The sequence below is a fragment of the Pseudochaenichthys georgianus genome, chromosome 9, assembly GCF_902827115.2.
Source record: "Pseudochaenichthys georgianus chromosome 9, fPseGeo1.2, whole genome shotgun sequence".
In the NCBI taxonomy this organism is placed as follows: Eukaryota; Metazoa; Chordata; class Actinopteri; order Perciformes; family Channichthyidae; genus Pseudochaenichthys; species Pseudochaenichthys georgianus.
The window spans coordinates 47,043,122-47,063,545 of NC_047511.1; the positions used below are offsets into that span (position 1 = coordinate 47,043,122).

The window sequence follows — 20,424 nt, forward strand, 5'->3', positions numbered from 1 at the left end:
TGTACCCAAATTGACGTGCTTGATGTGAACGAGCATTGTGGTTAAAGTTGCGCATGCGTTATGAGCGCACATACGGGTACTTCTCAGGCATGCCGGGTAATCTGTGACGTTTCACTCTTTCAAAGTTGGGCCATTTTATCATCATGCGCTAATGAGCAGCTCTCATAGGAATGAATGAGGCCCCGCCTTCCACGCTGTATCTAGTTCTTATTATACATCCATGGTTCCCGATTAAGTGTGTGTGAGCTCCAGCACTGCTGTCTGTCTGGATAAACCTCCGAATGGACTCTGTGCTCTTTTTTCTGGAGCGTTTACCTCGGACTAAAGGAGCTAGCTTAGCATGCTAGCTGGAAACACGTTAGCAACGCTGGTCAGATTGAGAGTTTGATGGAGAGAGAAACGGTGTGTTTAACGGAGTCTGCAGGAAAAGGTGATATAGTAAACATGAGTAAAGTCCAAATGCTGCTGTCGTTGAAGAAGCAGCGACTCACTGCTGCTGCTGAAGATATATTTGCTCTGTTTAAAAAAACGATAGGAGAGCTCGAGGAGGAGCTGTCTATTTCCAAAGAGGAGAACGAGAGACTTCAGAAACTACTGGACGCTTTTTTACAGCCTCAGCTTCGGATACACAGAGCAGGTCTGTTCCCTTTACTCTAAATTAACACTTTAAACCAGTGGTGTCCAAACTACGGCCCGGGGGCTAAATGAGGCCCCTGGCCATTTTTAATCGGCCCTCAGCTAATTCAAAAAGTATAATGAAATATGGCCCACAAATGAAACGTGTGCTATTCTTATATTGTACTTCTTAAATATATATTTACACATATATTACACAGTAATATTCATGTGTTAATAATTAAAATAAATTCAGTCAATTCATGTTAACATTTTCTAACAAATCTTAGCTTGAAATAGACCCTTCATATTTCATCTTATTATAATCACTCTGAGACTTAAGAGTGCACTTAAGCTGAAAAATAATTTATTTGATTTCAAGACAAGTGAAAACATTACATATAAGGAATTAATAAATGCAGTATCATGAAATTATAATGAACAAAAAGTAATATAAAAATATAAATGCAGAAAATATTTAATTGATAAAATGATAATTGTTTCCTTTTGCAATTATTCCACTATTTATCTTAAATCTTTTTTTAATCTTCCCCATTATAAAAGTATTTTTAAATGATTTATTCATTGTTAAATGTATGTATTTATTTGTTCATCTTGAGACAGAAATCAAATAAAGGTAAAAATAAAATAATACAAAATTACATTGTGGGTGTATTCAGATTGTGGGTTCCCTCTTCTATCATCATTTATACAAGTGCAACCTTAAACATGTCCAGCAGTAAAATGCAACATTGACAATAATCAAGAAACATCATAAATAACAGTGACCGGGAACATTTTATTGCAGTATCATTACTTTTACATAAGAAGGTGCTGTATATGTTTCTGTTAATACTTGCATACTTTTAATTAAAGGGGACCTATCATGCAAAATGCACTTTTTGATGTCTTTATACATAAATGTGTCCCCGGTGAGACTCAAAAAATACAACCCTCTCTCTTTTCTCCTTACCCACACCTCTAAAGAAAACGTTATAATCATTTTATATTTTTATTATGGATTGAACATGAACAAAAGTGCTTGTATTGGCAGATGATCCTGTGCCACTGTGAAATAATCAGGCCTAATTGAAACAATTACAAGCACTGCTTATCGATCCGGTTCTTTAACAGTATTTGTATAGGTTGTTTTTGATATTTTTTAGGGGAAGAACTAAACAAATTAGAAACAGAATTCACATTGAATAATTGTATGTATAGTGTGGATTATGGGATGCTAGCACACATCAAATACCTGCAGTGGTGGTAGTAAGTAGATTTACTGTGCTTATATTGAGGTACTTAAGTATTTCCACTTTTGCTTCTTTGTAATGTTGCTCCTCTACAGTTCAGAGGTAAATGGTGTACTTTTACTCCTCTACATGTGTGGTGGCGTCTTGATCCTTGTCTACAATTTAATAGCCACCTCTATCGGGGTTGTGGGTTTTGACGCGCCTCTCTTTGTTTCCAAACAATTCAGGGGGTAGGAGACCAAGAGTCTACTCCTTTGGTCTAACGGAGCGTCCACGCTACAGCTTCAAAAATAGCTTGGAGCTGGGCGTGTCTGGAGCTTGGGGATTTTATTCAAGCAACACGGCCAACAACCAATCACATGAATCTCCCGCCCCCGACATACAAAGCAAAAACCCCTGGGGATTGTATGGGAGCAATATATATATAAACTCCCCAAACAGGCGAAAACCTACCAGTTTCCCCCACTGTCTCTGCCACCTCCCTCCATGCCTGGTTCCTCCGGTTTGTATCCCGGTAGGTGAAGAGGGTCTGGTCAAACATAACCGGGTGATTTGCTATGGCGATAGTTTAGTTTCTCCTCCGACTTTTTTTGAAATATAGAAATGAACGGCGGGATATCTCTCCCAGCTTAGACGCGGTTTGATTGGCTACGGCTTCAGCTGTCAGATTTTGGGAAACAGGATTTGATTGGCTGGCGCTGGCTACTCCGGCGACGGTGGAGACGGACCGCTCTGCTACCCACAATTCAGTTCGGCGAAAAAGCGAGGCTACGTGACGTCACCCCATTGAAAGTGAATGGGCAGATTGGAGTTTTCGACGCTGTCGATGCTGTAGTGTAGACGGGCCGTCACAGTCAGAGGTGCATGTGACTGAAAGGCTAAGGCTTAGTAGTCTCAGTCTGTTGCCTCCAGGAGCAGACATAACTTAGTTATGGGTCTTTCGATCGTACTTGTCTTGGTTTTAACCAGGACACTCCTAGCAAGTCCTTTTGAAACAGGAAGGGTCTTAACTACGCGTCCCAGGAGCCAAGTGTTGCTCGGTGCCTTCTCATCAACGATGAAGACCAGGTCTCCGGGGATGAAGTTTCTTTTGATAGTATTCCATTTGTGCCATTCTTGCATCAAAGGAAGATATTTCCTGGTCCAGCGCTTCCAAAACAGGTCAGCAAGGTATTGCACCTGTTTCCATCTTCTCTGTGAGTACAGATCCTCTCTCTGAAAGAGTCCTAGGGGCAAGATTGGATTTGTTCTTAACTGAAGTAGGTGATTAGGTGTGAGGGGTTCAAGGTCGTTTGGGTCATTTGTCACTGTTGTGATTGGCCTATCGTTCATTATTGCCTCAACCTCACACAAGGCTGTGTGCAGAGCATCATCATCCAATGTTTGTTCCTTCAAGACAGAATGGAAGATCTTTTTAACCAGTCGTATTAGCCTTTCCCACTGTGACGGGGTTCTATTTGTCCGTTCACAAACACTGGCCTAGTCGGTTGGGTTACGCTCCAAAACTTTATTTATAACTGCAACAAAAAAAAAATAGCGAACCAGCACAAGTTAGACAACAAAATAAAATCCACAAACAGGCCGTCCATCACTCATTAGAGTAAACATGCTCTGGGTTGCCTTCTCTGCAACCAACTCCCAAACATGTCCCAACTGTTGCCTTCATTGCAACATTCTTCCAAGTGACACAGTCCGAAAAAATACAAGGAACCAACACCGTCCCTTTTGACCCCATAGCCCCTCCCACAGGCTCACCGTCAACAGGTGACACAATCAACTCAAAACCACATTTCAACAAAAGAATCCGACCCAAACATAAACAGGTTAACCACCTCTTAACATAATCATTCCCCATAATTAAACAAACGTAAAATAAATAAGACATTGCATGGTTCATTTGACGGAAGAGAGCAGGAAATGTTTGGTGTGTGTCGGCTGTCAGTGGCGGAGTCTATGGAGTCAGATTTGGGTCAATATTCTAGCGCGTAAAACAAGCTACTCACGAGCGGAAAATGTGCTTTTACACGAGTCTGTCTACGCGCGCGTGAAAAGTTTCTGGGATTTTGGAGCGGAGCCACTGGACTTTGATTGACAGCTGCAAGGAAACCCGGAGTTGCCAGGTTTGATAAATGCCTGCACTACCAAGAGCCGAGGAGTGACGGCAGCAAAATCAGTTGGACGAGATTGAGTGGTAAAATTGTGTAAAAGCACATTTTCCGCTCGTGAGTAGCTTGTTTTACGCGCTAGAATATTGACCCAAATCTGACTCCATAGAGTCAGTCACTCATGTGATCCGCTCCGTCTCACCCACACTCCGCCATGGTGAGCTCCAGAGGGGGGATTGAACGTCCAATCAATTCCTTCTTTGAGTTGTGTTTGCTTGATTTTGTTGTTATCCAGTTGTTTTACAGACTCCTCCAGTTCCTTTTGTCTGCCGATGAAGTTGGTGCCTCGATCTGTTCTGAAGCTCTTTATTGTGCCTCGACGACAGATGAATCGGCGAAGACCGTTTATGCATGCAGCTGTATCCAAATGACTGGCAACGTCCAGGTGGACAGCACGGCTTACCAGGCAGGTAAAGATTACTCCCCATCTTTTGACATGAGCTCGGCCACGTTTCACCTCGATGGGTCCAAAATAGTCTATGCCTACATGAGTGAAAGGTGGAAGATCAGGTGTTATTCGATCAAGTGGGAGATCGGCCATTTTCTGCTCTCCAGCTCTAGCCTGTAGGCGTCTGCAAAACACACAGTTCTTTATGATCCTCCTTGCTGAAGAGTTAGCAGTGGATAGCCAGTAACTTTGAAGGAGTTTGGAGAGCATGTGACCTCATCCTGAGTGACCAATTTGATTATGGATGTGGCTTAATATCAACTTGGAGATATTAGAATGTTTCGGTAGAATCATTGGATGCTTGACCTCAGTTGGCATAGCCATCTTTCTAGTTCTTCCTCCAACTCTCAGAAGCCCAGCATCAATGATAGGGTCCAGCTTGTATATGGAGCTTCCTCTATTGCACTGTTTTCCTTTTTCCAGCAAGACAATTTCCTCTTTGAAATGCTGTTTCTGCTCGTGGCAAATAATGGCTTTTTCAGCATTTTCTGTGTCTTCTACTGAAAGTCTTAGTGCATTAGCTGTAGGCATATTGAGCAGAAGCATCTGATCCTTCAGTCTCTTTCCTTTATCCTGCCTTGCTCCAAGATCAGTGGAGCCATCTTTTCTTTTTTCTCTCATCTGCAGGAGGATTGTCTTTAATTTCATTATCCATACAACAGCTCTTTTTAGGTCATTCCATGAAGAGTAATAGTCCAAGAGCTTGCTTGTTGGAGTTGTTTCCATCTTACATGTGACAATGCTGGTGACAATAGCTTATTTGCGTACTTCAGGGTCATCTGGAAGGAGAGAACCAAGTTCTTTTGGAATACTTGGCCACTGTGCTTCAGATTTCTTCAAGAATTCTGGACCCTGAAGCCATCCTTTTGAACTGTAAAAGGATTCGATGCTCAATCCTCTTGAAGCGTCATCAGCGGGGTTGTTTTTGGAGTCTACAAACCGCCACTGGTTCACTTTTGTGAGGTTATGAATAACAGCAATCCGGTTTGCCACGAAAGTGTGGAACCTCTTAGTCCTGTTTCGAATATATTTCAGTACTGACTGGCTGTCAGTCCACAATACTGATTCCAGAAGCTCTCCTTGTAGCTCTGATCGGAGCATTTTGTCCATTCGTGCAGCCAATGTAGCAGCAGTGAGTTCCAACCTTGGAATTGTCATGACTTTTAGTGGGGTAACTCTTGATTTTCCCATCACAAAGGCTACGTGTACCTCCTCCATGTCATTGGTGAATCGCAGGTAACTTGCGGTACCGTATCCTTCTTCACTTGCATCACAAAAGGTGTGTAGCTGTGCAGTTTTCACTCTTCCAAAGTTCTTGGGTTTTACACACCTGTCAATTTGGAATCTGGCCAGCTGGTCTAAATCCTTGAGCCACTTCTGCCATGGCTTTGAGAGTTCCACCTGAATTTCTTCATCCCATCTATATTGGGCTTTACAGAGTAATCAAAGTATTTGCTTTGCCTTCAATATGAAAGGGGCGAGAAGACCAAGAGGATCGTACACAGAGCTGACAGTGGAAAGTATACTCCTTCTTGTAAGGGTTTTGTTGTTCACAGTCACACGGAAACTGAATATATCATTTTCAATGTCCCAGTACTTCCCTAGTGCTCTTTCATGTGGCAGCTTATCCCTGTCCAGATCCAAGTTTTTCACCTGTTTAGCCTTGTCTTCATCAGGGATGGATGCTAGCACCGCTCGACTATTACTTATCCATTTCGTCAGTTTGAATCCACCAAGGGAACACATTTCTCTGAGAGACCTAATAAGGCTTATAGTTTGATTTTCTGTTGCTAGCCACTTGAGGCAATCATCCACATAGAAATTTGATTTGATTGTTTCTCCCACTTCTCCATCAAATTTGCCACAGTTGTCCTCAGCTGTTCTTCGCAATGCAAAGTTTGCGCAGCTTGGAGAGGAAACGGATCCTCCAGATTTGTGCTGGTTTCTCCTTCAGGCCACCACAGGAATCTCAGCAAGTTTATGTTCTCCTCGTTTACACGCACTTGGTGAAACATCCCCTCAATATCTGCCATAATGGCAATGGGCTCTTGACGGAACCTGAGTAGAACGTTTATGATAGACACCATGATGGGGTATATACTAGGGATCGACCGATATGGCTTTTTCAAGGCCGATACCGATACTGATTATTAGTAATCAAGGAGACCGATAACCGATATTTGGAACCGATATACATTTGCAGTCAAAATGTAGAATAAGACAAACTCCAACACAACTTCTTTGAAATGCATTTAAGCATAGCCTATATTATGTTTAATTAACTTTTAAACATCTTACAACTGGTTTCCTCTCTGTGCCCTTTTCTTTAGTGCAGTCTTCTGCAATGAGTTAGAGAGAGAGACAAGAAGAGGGGCTGCAGGCTGACATGCTTAACTAACAATAATGCTTAGTTTATTATATCTGTCTATCTAGTATAAAATCCCAATAAGCTGCTATCAACTGCAAAACACTAGTGCTAATGTTTTTCAAACTATTAAAAGTGAGGCTATTACAGTAGACCTAACGTTAGTCTAGTAGCCTCACTTCTAATATTTTGCTAAACATTTGCTAGATACATGTTGGCTAGCTAATGAGCTTCACATATCAACCTGAAAAACTGCGAGGCTCCACTCGCAGCCCCTCCCCCCCCCCCACCACAGTTACTCCGCTGCGAGACGCTGCACGCACCCCCAACTCTGACTGACTTCGCGCGTCCCTGTGTAACTGGGAAACTGATAGAATTGGATCATAAGATCGTGGTGTTTTTGCAGCTTCAGCTGAGGGGATGGGGATGTTTATTGAACTTCGGTTTAACACATGTATGGCTCTGCCGCTCAGCGCTGCTGCTTGCTTCAGTCTGTGTCTGCGTTCTTTCGCACCTGCCTGTAATCTGAGAAGGTCCCGCCTCTCTGGCTGGCTCCCGCCCGGAAAATCTTCAGTAATAGCCTATCAGATAGCGCTGTGGGCGGGACATTGCTCGTGTACACAGAGTGGTGACTGCAGCCAGAGAAACTGCCGCATCAGAGCCAAAGTTGTATCGGCAATTTGATAAAAAAAAGGCCGATACTGATAATCGGTCAAATCGATTGTCGGTCGACCCCTAGTATATACCACACTTTGCCATTGTCCACATGTAGATCATCCAATGGTACTTTCTCTGCATATCCTTTTTGATAATGTCACTCATAAAGCCTTTATACTCGGCTGCATAGATCTGATCCTTCTGGAATTTCCTTTTTAATGACATCGCTCGTTGCTCTGCCATTTGGCGGTTGTTTGGCATGATAATGTTTGGATTATCTAGAGGAAGAGGTAAGTTGTAGTGGCCATCTTTAAGAGAAACCGAGCTTGATACAATCTGCATGAACTTTCGGTCATCAGCTGACATTTGTCTTTCCTCTTCATACTCTTTCTCTGGAAAGTCGTTAATATATTGTCTTTCAATTAGCTTCTCAAGGTGAACAATTGAGATCCTGTTCACTAATGCCGCGGGGGTTTCATCATGCAGATCTATGGAAGCATTAAGTGGACCATTAACGACCCATCCTAACAGTGTTTTCACTGCATATGGGCCATTTCCTTGGCTATTTATAACTCTCCATGGTTCCATAGCCTTTGGAGTATTTACTCCAATAAGAAGTCCCACGTCAGCATCTATTTCTTTTATTTGGATGTCCTGCAGATAAGGCCATTTCTTGAGGTCCGCCTGAGAAAGAATGTTTCTTTTGGTAACAGGGATTTTGTTCTGAGTGTAAACCTTGGGCAAGTTTATATATGTGCCATCTTCCATATTGCCCACTTCTAGACCTGTTACCTCAAAACTCCTGACTGTTTTCTCTGTTCCCATCGTTTGAAGAAGAACTTAATTTCTCCGTCCTCTAGCACCAAGCTGCCTCATGAGCCCTTCTGTGCAAAATGTGTCGGTACTACCAGAGTCCAGGAATGCATAGGTCAGTATGCTTTTATTTCCATGTCAGAGTTTCACCGTCACTGGCACTATGGCAAGTATGCTGTCTTTACCAGCCCCGATTCCTTCACCTTCTCCGACTGAAACAAGAGCACTGCTGATGGATGTCTCATCAGGCCTTGCTCCCCCACTCTGCCGCTCTGCCTTATCATGTGTAAAGTTCTCAGTTTCAGGCTTTGTGGCTCTCTTAATGTGCAGAATAGTTGGGTGCTTAGCATGACAGATTTTACAGGTCATTCTCCTGTTACAGTTCATGCTCAAGTGCCCCACCTTCAGGCAGCCAAAGTATAGTCCTTTCTCTTTCAGAAACTCAATTTTAGCTTCATGAGATATTGAATGTATTTTATGGCATTCAGCTAAAGGATGTTTACTTGTACAAAAAGTACATGAGGTGTCATTGTTAGTGGAGGAAAGGATATTTGTCTTCTTCTTTCTCTGCACGGCTGTCTGACACTATAGCCACTGTGGTTGCAAAACTGCTACCTTTGCTCTTATTTCGAAATGAATCAACAAGAGTCTTGGTCTTGAAAGCCGCCTTTGTACTGTTAAAGAGCCTGTGACACGGTTTTCCCCATCATCCAAACCCATCAATTTGAGTACATATTGTCCCCTTGAAAACCATTACTGAACTGATTTTGGATATTTGTACTTTGATAACCATTAATCTGCCTTCAATGTTGACAATATTCTGGATCTTCTCGCGGATTCTTCAAGTCCCGCCAAATGATGGGTGACGTCATTGCGGGCACAGCGCTCCAGCTGCACCGTCCAGGATCCCAGCATCTGCATATAAACCTTTATATATATACAGTCAGATGTAAACGCACGACGGCGCACACAGCAGCAAGCTCAGACAGCGATGACAGGTTAATGTTGAACGTGTCTGAGAGCTGATGAGGCTGAAGGATCGGTTTATGTTGTATCTGTTAGAAGTTTAGGAATGAGGTGCGTCAATATGGGCGATCATATGTAGGGTTGGGTACCGAGAACCGGTTCCGGTTCGGAACCGGTTCCAACATTTCGATTCCAACGGTATCATTTAGAAATGTGAATTTCGGTTCCGCTTTTCGATTCCTGAGGAACTGTTTCTCGCAGCTCTCCGTAGCCTGCTGCATGACTGCGGCGGGGCGGGAAATGTAGCGTTGTATCTACATTTCCTACAGTGTAACCTGAGACCAGGGCCGGCCCGTCGCACTGGCATTATAAATGTTCGCCTAGGGCGCCAGATCTGTGGAGGCGCTGCGCTGACAGCTCTGGGAGAAAAAATAAATGTTTTGACCGTTGGGGCTCATCCTAATTTTCGACCTTGATGTAACAACATTCATAATTAAGTAAATGTAACACCCTTTTCACCCCGGTTACACTTTTCATTTGCCCTGTACGATGGGCGCTGCAAGTGATGAAAATGGGGGATGTTGGCTTATCTGGCAACCGCAGCTCACAGCCAAAGTGCGCGTGAGCGAGGGAGAAAGGGAGGGTGCACTGGAGCCGGCGCTGTTGTTATTAGCATCTGGTGCTAGCTGCTCTTACGGAAGAAGAAGATGTTTCTTCAATGATGTGGAGGAGAGTCCTCTCCAGTCTGACTGAGAGGCTGATAACTACAGCTCAGTGAGGTAAAGGACTCTGAGTGTTTAGATAGTTCACTTTAGTCTAAGTTATCTCAGTGGGTCTCAAACGTTTTGATCACAATTTATGTAAACACATATTTCCAAGGCTCTCCTTTATAATTATTGGGATAAAACAGGTTTGAAATCATTCCAATGTATACTATAGGACAGTAAACCAGACATATCGTTTTAAACTGGAGAGATAAAAAGATATGCATAAATAAAATAGTAAAATAAGATATGAATGAACAACAAAAATAAAATGCATTACATGTAGGCTATTTGTTATTTAATTATTAAAATGTAAACTGATCTTTTTCATATGGGTGTTTAGAGTTGTACCCCCTAGATCTAGTCTCTAGTAATTCTGCGTGTGCACCAGATTGAAGCATTTTACTTCAAAATGTTCAAACATTTCTTCCCGGTATGCCTGAGAGGCAGATATGCTTGTTTTTCTCAACAAGAACTGTTTTTAAAAGTTGGACTGTTGCAGCTTCAGTGGTTCTCAGGTTAAAGTTACATAGCAGTGAATATAAACAGACTGATTAATGTGAATATTACTTTAAACTAACCTGTGTAAAAGTTTCTCAAATAAATGTAATTTTTTTGGTGGAAGAAGCATGTAACATTTTTTTACCCTGCCCCTCAAAGAATCGGAATCGAGAACCGTTAAGAACCGGAATCGAAAAGTAGAATCGGAATCGTGGAAATTCAAACGATACCCAACCCTAATCATATGGTCATGTAGCCAGTGGTGGAATGGGACTACAAATCATCCCGGGACTCTCGACCGGCCCACTTCGGTACCGCTAGTAAATTGTCAACGGGGGGAGTGGGGGATGTCATGGGCGGCCGGTGCTGTAGATAGTAAATGTAAATATGTAAATATGTGTGTCACTGCATCCTGGTAAAATACAAATATAATGTATAATGTCTGTGTCTTTGACATTAGCGCTGCTAGCCACCTGTGCCCTGTACTACGAAGCCAGTTCAACAGACCCTGGATATGTTTGAGTAACAAACAAACTAACAACAACAAACTAACAAACGAGATCTCGCTAAGCGGTCCTACGATGCTGGTTATCAACTCGGTAAATCAAGCCAGGGTTTCTCTCTCCAGCTGAGAGCGCGTTCACGTCTAAGACACGAGTGGATCTGACTTTAATTACATTTGTCTCGAGTGTTTCGTCATACATAATGTGTTAAATAATACTTCTGCATACAGTCTGTGACACTGAGTGTTGCACGGCCAGATGAGGCTGGAGAAGCTGACTCAGATAAGGAAATATATGATATATTATGATATTATCTGATCGATGATCTGATTGATGATGTAATATGAATGATAAGTGCGACACGTCGGCGTCTTCTCTGCATACGGCAGTTTAAACTGTATTTCCTTTATCCTGTAATATGACTTGAGAGATTTAAACTCCGCACACTGAGTTGATCTCTTTTCTATAGACGCCGGAGGCGGGAATCGTCAGGTAAAAGAAGTTATTTAGCCTTCTCAAACCTGAGCCTCATGCGCCGCCTATGGGGGATGTGCTAGTTACTTATCCGACCGGCCCACTTCGGTACCGGCCCATCGGGATTCGTCCCGATGGCCAGTCTGCCACTGCACCCAGCCCACGTAAACTGTCAACGGGGGGAGCCTCGCTGCGGGGAAACGGTGGACCTAGTGTCCCGATCGGAGTGGGAATAATAATAATAATAATCCGTGCATTTTATCCATTAATTTCCCCAACATTGTGGTAAAAAAAACACACGTTTAATCCATGTTGTTGGTGTACTACAACTACAAAAAGCATCGGTTTGTTTTCTCATCAGGAAATGCAGTCCGGCTCAAACAAACGATTTTTAATCATCATCCTCACTCATCATTTAATGTATCATATGTTCGCCGAATTGACATGAAAGCACTAATAAATGTAGTTTCATCCACTTGAGTTTACAACCACAAAAATAATCGATTTGTTTTTATATCACATCCGACGGGAGGAAATTCAGCAGCTCTCACTCCCGATTTTTAATCCTAATGTAATCATCATCTTCACCACGATCATTTATGTTTATGTCGCCGAATTGACATGAAAGCACTGACAAATATGAATATACTGTAGTCAACTTCATTAAAATGTTATTAACGTGCCTAATCTCAGTAATTCACCATTTCTATGCATGACAATACACTTTGTCGGTGTTTGGCTCTCGAAGCGTTCCCGCATTGACGTCACTTCCGGCTTCCCCCAAAACTTCAAAATGAGTCGATGGAATTTCCCCGCGATGTTCGAAATTATTGATATTTAACGGAACGGTATCGCTTTTTTCTTTTTTAAACTGATGGTTCGAGATTACTAGTAGCCCAATATTTCATTGCACAACAGTTGTTGGGATGCTGTCACAGGCTCTTTAAGTTGATCGGGAATGTCACCAAAGAGATCTTGCTCTTTGATGGCTCCGCTCCAGAATATCACAAGCTGCTGTTCTCCACTTCTCCCTTAGTTTGTAAGGTAGCTTTGAAAGAATGAGCCGTAGGTTGGATGGCAGGTCCAGCTCCTCCATATCCTGCAGATCCCTCATTGCATTACAGCAGCCTCTCAGAAAAAGTGCATAACAGTGCAGTGACTTTCCATCCTCTGCCTCTGCCAGTTGAGAGCTTTTCCCATATATGCGTTTGCTATCTTGAGCTCATCTCCAAAATGCACTTTTAGCAGTCTCTTAGCTTCAGCGAAGCCACTATTAGCATCCATGTGAAGGCAGCTTCTCACCAGTTCCCAGCAGGATCCTGAAGTATATTGTTCCAGGTAATATAATTGATCCTGGTTACTGGTGGTTTTCTCCTCAACGCCATGTTGAAATGCCCTCACAAATATTTGATAATTCAGGGGATTGCCATCAAAGACTAGGATTTCCCAAGTGGGCAGTGTTTTTGTTAAAGTACAAGTAAATTAACAATGTCATTTTGTCTTTGCATCACAGTCAGAAAATTGTCATTAGTATTTGTCCCTGTAATTCCTGCATCTCTAGCTGTGTGTTGAGAGCTTTGGTTTGCATTATCAATATTTTCTGGTGGTCTTGGTTGTTGGTGTAGAAGCCTTTGAAGTGGTGTCTTGGGAATGGCTCCGAACTCAGCAAAGGAAATTGGAGACGGCTCTGCATCCATTTACATATGTGTTTTTAATCTGTAGTCCTTTAAATAGTCATTCATGCCATCATATTTGCCTTGTGTTGGATTTTGTGAACCAGTCTCAAAGTGCTCCAGGACTTTCATTTTTGCATCAGATTCAGCTAGGCTGGCTTCCATTTCTATCCGTTCGGATCTAGCTTGCAGTTGAGCCTTTTCCATTTCAAGTGCATGCTTTTCTTTTAAACCTGCTGCCCGGGCAAGGAGGGCAGCTCTTTCTGTGGCCATTTTGAGGTGGATTGAGGAAGCAGAAGAAGTTGCTGATCCTGCTTCTGAGCTCCTCCTGGTTGATGCATTGGAAACACTGTAATGGGGTTCAATCCGTATCTGAGGATTCCAACAGCAATTGCGGATTATCTTCAGTAAGCATCAGGATATCGCTGGATGGATTTCCCGTTTCGTTTTGTCAAACATCCGTAACTATGCACACATCAGCACTTGCATTGTTTGACGAAGCGATCCCGTTGTAAACAGCGTTTCATTCATAAGTTCCGGGCCGGCATGGTTTACTCACGGCCTCTTCCTCGGCACTTTAGAACGTCCGTTCGCTGTTTCCAGAGCTGAAATCCACACGAATCCTGTGCTTGTCCTTCAAAGTTTTTATCCACAGTTTACGGAGTCTTTTGACTATTGTGGTGGCGTCTTGATCCTTGTCTACAATTGAATAGCCACCTCTATCGGGGTTGTGGGTTTTGACGCGCCTCTCTTTGTTTCCAAACAATTCAGCGGAGATCGTAGTTGAATTGGGTGAGCTTTATTCATTGATCCACACGGTACATACAGGAGGACACATTTCTTTGCTTCATAGTAACTAAAAAGTGTATCATTTTCCAAAGTAAAGACTTTTCCGTTTCCCCGTCTATCACCCCCAGCTGTGTCCTATCAATCTATAGGCATAGCCATGCACGTGATACTGACGCACATATAACAAATAATAAGTGAGCCTTAAATTAATGCATTTTAAACCATAATGTGAGCCGATAATTTACAGTATAATCTAATTTATATTATTATTAAGCCTAACATTCAGACTATAATAACAAAAGGAAAAATGGCTCTAACAACATGTATTTAATACAGTTAGTTACTTTACAGATCTGGATGAATGATGTGAAATATAATCAACTCTTAAATCAGACTTTAGTCACACATGGAGTACATTCACAAGCTACCCTGCAGTATACTACTTTTACTCAAGCACTTGATCTGAGACTCAGTATTTCTCCCACGTGATGAGAGAGAGATACATCGTTTCAGATAATAATTCATTCTTTTTAGAGGCGCCTTTCAAAGCACCCAAGGACACCTTACAATTCATAACATGTCCAAAGGAAAGCAGCTAAAAGCCCAAGCCTCCATCATGACTAGGTGTGGGGTAGGGACAGTTAGCAGGCCAGCAGAGGAGGAGTGGAGGGAGCGGGGGGGGTGTAGGTCTATCTGGTTTTTACAGGTAGCCAATGCAGATGGATGGGGGTGATTTGGTCAGGATTTGGTGCGGGTGATGATCGGAGCAGCAGTGTTCTGAATGATTTGAGGAGTTTGATGGGAAGGCCTGAGAGCGTGGTATTACAATAGTCAATACGGGATGTGAGGAATGCATGAACCAGGACTTCAGTGCTGAGACAGGGCGGAGTCTGGAGAAGAATGCAGTCCGTGTGATGTTTTTTTATGTGGAGTGCAGATGAGAGGGACCTGTCCAGATAACAAAGATGTTGTGTTTGAGTTGTGCTCTTGATAATCCATTAACCTGTTAAGCCCTGAGCCTGTTTCTCAGGCCTCAGGCTCGAAAATGACATTCCCAGAACAAATGACAATAACTTCACTTCTAAAAGGGGTAAATTAATCATCTTTTTTCTCAAAGTAATGATAAACCTGTTAGTTGGATGTAGAAAAGTCAGAATCAATATAGATGTGTTTTATTTTAAAGTAAATTCAGATTGAACATAATAAAAAAAAATTCAATTATTGTGTCCGTCCAAAAAAACTATACTTTATAATGAAAACCACCCTTGAATGATAGGAGACTAAAAGCTTTAGGAATCTAAACTATAACATATAATAAGTACCCTGTATCAAGATTGATGCAAAACAAGTGACATTTGACCTTTTTAGAGGGATTTAGAAAAAGAAACCCACCTGTAATGGCAATTTCCATGTTCCAATGTCCTAATGTCACAATGATCACTAATGTCAGAGTGATCTTGACGCAGACACGAACAGATGGATTTCCGGTCCTTTGCTGCCGTTTAGAATGATGGTTTATTTTGCGTTTACATACCATTTCATTTCAAACCTTTATTTATACAGATAAATCCCATTGAGATCATTGATCTCTTTTTCAAGGGAGACCTGCTCAAGTAGTTCCACATGAAACATAAAAACATAAATAGAACAACAAAAGGACATCATACAGCATCATTTACATAATTATCCACATAAACCGGTACCAATAGCTTCCGATACGAAGGTTTTATTACACTGTGTCAAAGGTTGTGGTATGAGCATCTGCTGGGCTGGTGCCGTTCTGATGTTCTGTTCTTGCTGGTGGAATCAGAATGCTCTTCCTCCTGTGTCCACGTCATTTCCTGTCACCTGTGACTGCTTTTATACACCCGGTGCAGCTAAACCCTGCCACCAAGTGTTCAAAAATAGTATTGTAGTACAAATATAAATAAAGTAAACTGACATAACAGCAACACCCCTAAATGGCTCCTACACCACCTCTGGGGTCATTTGGGTGCATTTTCCATATCTTTGGCCCCCCTTGGTCGATTTTGATGATTGACATCTCTTTTTAACCGTTAGAGCCAATAGAATCAAGGGGAAGTTCCTAAAAATCCATCTAAACATTACCCATTGGTGAATGAGTGATGCATACCCAGAATGCCCAAAACAGGAAACTGTCATACACTCTGGTAGCTATCATAGCAACTAAATATGAAAACTCAGTTTTTGACATAAATATAAAATGATGGATTATCAGTGTTCATTTCAAAGTGACACAGACACATTGGATAAACCTTCAGCAGCGTTTTTATTATCATTTTAATGTCATTGAATACAACTTTTGATCAGAAAACAACAAAGGTAGGAATTTTTTTGCTGTTTTGGCTCCTTCAAGCTAATGTTGTTGTTTGTTGTCGTTTCGCCGAGTTTTGATCGTACAGTGGTGATATTTATACCTATAGAATCTGTGGAATCTCACGTTGCTAAACGATGTCTTGTTTTTGCATATACGATCAATAATAAGGGTATTTTTACCGTGAGTTCTGTGCTAAGTGCGTTAGCATTCTTTCGCTCGGGGCTCATTGAGACGCTTCTTGTGAGATTTTTGCTTTGTTTCGGTAAAAATGGTCCATGTCTTCAGTTAGCTGAATTTCTAACCGTTAACTGAGTATGACCAATTAATAGGTCTTTAAATATTAAAAAGCCCTGACACATAGTTTCGTGAAAAAAAAAACTGCAGGCCCCGGATTAGGGTCCTCTCGGGCTTAACAGGTTAAAACAGTAAACTAAGTGTCTGCTCTACACCAAAACATACCCATCGGTTATGGAAAAAGAAAGTATTCTAAAAGTAATCTGAATACTGTATTCGGACTACTGTCAGAGCCATGTATTCCGTTTTTAGGCACTAATTACATTTACAAAGTAACCCTCCCAACCCTGTATAGTCGTAGTGTAGCTGTGAACGATCCCAAATACAATTCGTTGTTTATATTGCAGCTAGTGCTAAAACAGAACAAAAAACCCTTTTTCATTTTTAACTGGAAGTGGAAAGGGGCTGGGCTAAATGAGGTGAATTGAGCCAACAAAAATACACAATAGGTGGGACTGAGAAAGATAATATGAAGTATAAAAACAAAAAAAAGGTCTCCTATTTTAATGGTGATTAGATTTGTAATTGCTAACACTTAACTGAACTTAAGTTTTTTCTGGCTGTGTTCTTCCTGTTTCCTGCAGATGTCCAGCTGCTGGTGGTGGTTAAAGAAGAGCTTCTCCATGACCAGCATGAGTGGAGCACCAGTCTGGACCAGGAGGACCCAGAGCCTCCCCCACACATTAAGCAGGAACAGGAGGAACTCGGGATCAGTCAGGAGGGAGAGCAGCTTCAGGAGCTGGAGGAGGCTGATATCACCAAGTCCACTTTCACTCCTGACCCTGTGAAGAGTGAAGATGATAAAGAGAAACCTCAGTCCTCACGGCCTCATCAAAGACAAACTGAACACATAGAAACAGAAGCTGATGGAGATGACTGTCGAGAACCAGAACCAGCCAGGAACTCAGATCCAGAGATCAGTTTACAACCAAAGACTGAGGATGACAAAGGAGACTCTTCTGAACCTGACACTGGAGACTCTTCTGAACGTGACACTGGAGACTCTTCTGAACCTCACACTGAACACAGTGCTGATTGGAAGGAGACCAGAGAACCTGTGTCAGGCACAAACTCACTGAAAAAAATACATGAATCTGTCAGTGATTCACGACGTAGTGCTGTAAAGAAACCATTTGGCTGCTCTGTGTGTACGAAATCTTTTTCACAGAGTGGAGGTTTAAAGCTACACATGAGAACCCACACAGGAGAGAAACCATACAAATGCTCAGTCTGTAAGAAAGCTTTTTCACAGAGTGGAAGTTTAAAGGAACACATGAGAATCCACACAGAAGAGAAAGCATACAAATGCTCAGTTTGTGAGAAAGCGTTTTCACACAATAGAAGTTTAAAGACACACATGAGAATCCACACAGGAGAGGAAATATACAGCTGCAATATTTGTGAGAAAGCGTTTTCACACAATAGAAGTTTAAAGGAACACATGAGAATCCACACAGGAGAGAAACCATACAGATGCTCAGTCTGTAAGAAAGCTTTTTCACAGAATACAAATTCAAAGAGACACATGAAAATCCACACAGGAGAGAAACCCTTTAGCTGCTTAGTTTGTACCAAATCTTTTTCACAGAGTGGAAGTTTAAAAAAACACATGCAAATCCACACAGGAGAGAAACCATACAGATGTTCAGTCTGTAAGAAAGCTTTTTCACGGAATAGAAGTTTAAAGGAACACATGAGAGTCCACACAGGAGAGGAAATATACAGCGGCAATGTTTGTGAATAAAGATTTAAATGGAATAGTGATTTCAAAAGACACATTGGTCGTCAGTCTTCACAGCTTAGTGAAATTCAAACTCAGGATAAAGGAGAGGCAGATTCTCCAATCAACAGCTCAGCTGAACACAAGGAAACAGAAGCTGATGGAGAGGAAAATGAATAAGTCTTATGACAGGTCACACATGAGAAAAATCTGTCTGACTGGATTAACATTGTCGCACAATATTCATATAAGACTTAAATGAGCTCCATCTTTATCAACATAAGTGGACAATATGTTTAATGTTTTTATCATTCTGATTTATACGTTAACCACTGACTGTTGATGAACCATTTATTTTGGATTGGGGGCTACAAGTTTCCATATAGAGATATAGGATGATTTGATGTTTTGTTCTTTATTTCTAAATGTTTAGTATCATTGCTGTCCTGTTAATGAGCCCTGTTTTACATAAATGTACCCGTTATCTGATTGTTTTTGCTTCTGTATTTGCCTATTTTGTATCCTGATGACCTAATGCCGTTGTTGTGGCAATTTAGCACTCACAACAGGAAATAATGAAACAGAGGAATTAATAAAACACATACACAGGTATAGTTGATCAATTATTATTTCGTTGTTCAACAATCAATAATAACGAGGAAAACATTACCTCTGCTCTCAAGCAGTCCTCCAGCAATGCTCCCAAGCAGTATAACTTTACAGAAACATATATAGGACTCTTGACATGATGCACACACATTTCCTTTCATTAGCTAACACACAATATCACATGTTCTGCCTCTGAATGCTATACTTGTATGTTCCAGATATCGAAAGTTTACTTATCTCATGACGTCCTTTAGGAGAAGTCAACTAACAAAGGTTAACTGTTTTTATAACCCAAGGCCTTCTTTGAACTTCCTCTAACCTCGATGTCAGCTCATTTAAAATGAATACATCTATTGATAATTCAGAATGACCATTGGCTCTCTAACTCTGTGTGACCCAACTGAGTAACACACATAATATAGCTTATACCATGTGACATTAAATGATTATAACAGAAATATGCTATATTAAACATTCTGCTATAACACTCCATCCTTATATTAATGTCACATAATCAAAACTAATTATTATTATTTCAAGTAACCTACTTAGTTCCGCCCTCGAAAGCCCAAAATTACTTTCTGAAAAACATTTATCAATGGGTAATCATTTTACTCAAGGCAGAAGTCACAGGTCACCTGTACTGTACCTACTCACAAATAGCCAAAAAAACACTCTTTTGATTATACATAAAAGTGGAAGAAAAGACTTGCGCTAATCTACTTTTACTTCAAATGGGACATCATTTTAGGAATATATATAAAAAACCTCTCTATAATTAAGAGGAAAAAAATGTACTTTATCCATTCAAATTTAACACACATTCATAAAAAGACACGTATATTAGTGATAACATGTTTCAACACACTTCTTATTACTTTTTGTAACAAAGAAAACCCCAACACACAATATTATAGCAGTGGGGTTTGAACCTGTCACCCCCTGATCCCAACACAAACTATCTAGGCTTAATAACCCCATCTATCTATCTATCTGCAAAGTGAAATCAACTAAATTACTGAATGATTTGTAATACACTGGCAGGAGCGACAAGTATGGAAATGGGAGAAATGCCTTTAAGAATAAGAATAGTGAAGTTAATGTTGGCATACTGGGTAAATCTTCCGGGGCATAGTGATAGTCATCCTGCAAAGAGTATTTTGAAAGACAGCTGGGAACACAATGAGTCACATTTAACAAGTTTTGGATGGATTGGTGATGTTAAAGCAGCAAGTATAGGTTTGAATCAAATATAGTATTGCCCCACAGCTCCAATCTCGTCCATTCCACCCTGGTTATTCCCAATGCCAAGGGTAGACCTCAATATACAAAAAGAGTTGAAGGAAAATAAATAACTACTACCAGTATGTACGTCCAGAATTATTTTTGCAAGATATCACCTCATCTCAACAATCATATCATAGATGGCTCCAAAGATCCAGAGACAGGGCGTGCAGGGGCAGCAGTTTATATCCAA

The 20,424-nt window shown here is 41.3% G+C and overlaps 1 protein-coding gene across 2 annotated transcripts; it reads left to right on the forward strand.

The window, feature by feature from the left end:
* Positions 1–180: 180 nt before the first annotated feature.
* LOC117452654 (zinc finger protein 501-like) lies at positions 181–18,918 on the forward strand. 2 transcript variants are annotated; one of them, XM_071204462.1, is made up of 4 exons: positions 181–430; positions 536–637; positions 4,360–4,443; positions 17,203–18,918. In XM_071204462.1, exons 1-4 carry the CDS (start codon positions 388–390, stop codon positions 18,360–18,362), a joined length of 1,389 nt encoding a protein of 462 aa, XP_071060563.1. In that variant the 5' UTR covers positions 181–387; the 3' UTR covers positions 18,363–18,918. The 2 variants fall into 2 exon arrangements, with proteins under 2 accessions (XP_071060563.1, XP_071060564.1); XM_071204463.1 differs by lacking the exon at positions 4,360–4,443.
* Positions 18,919–20,424: the final 1,506 nt, after the last annotated feature.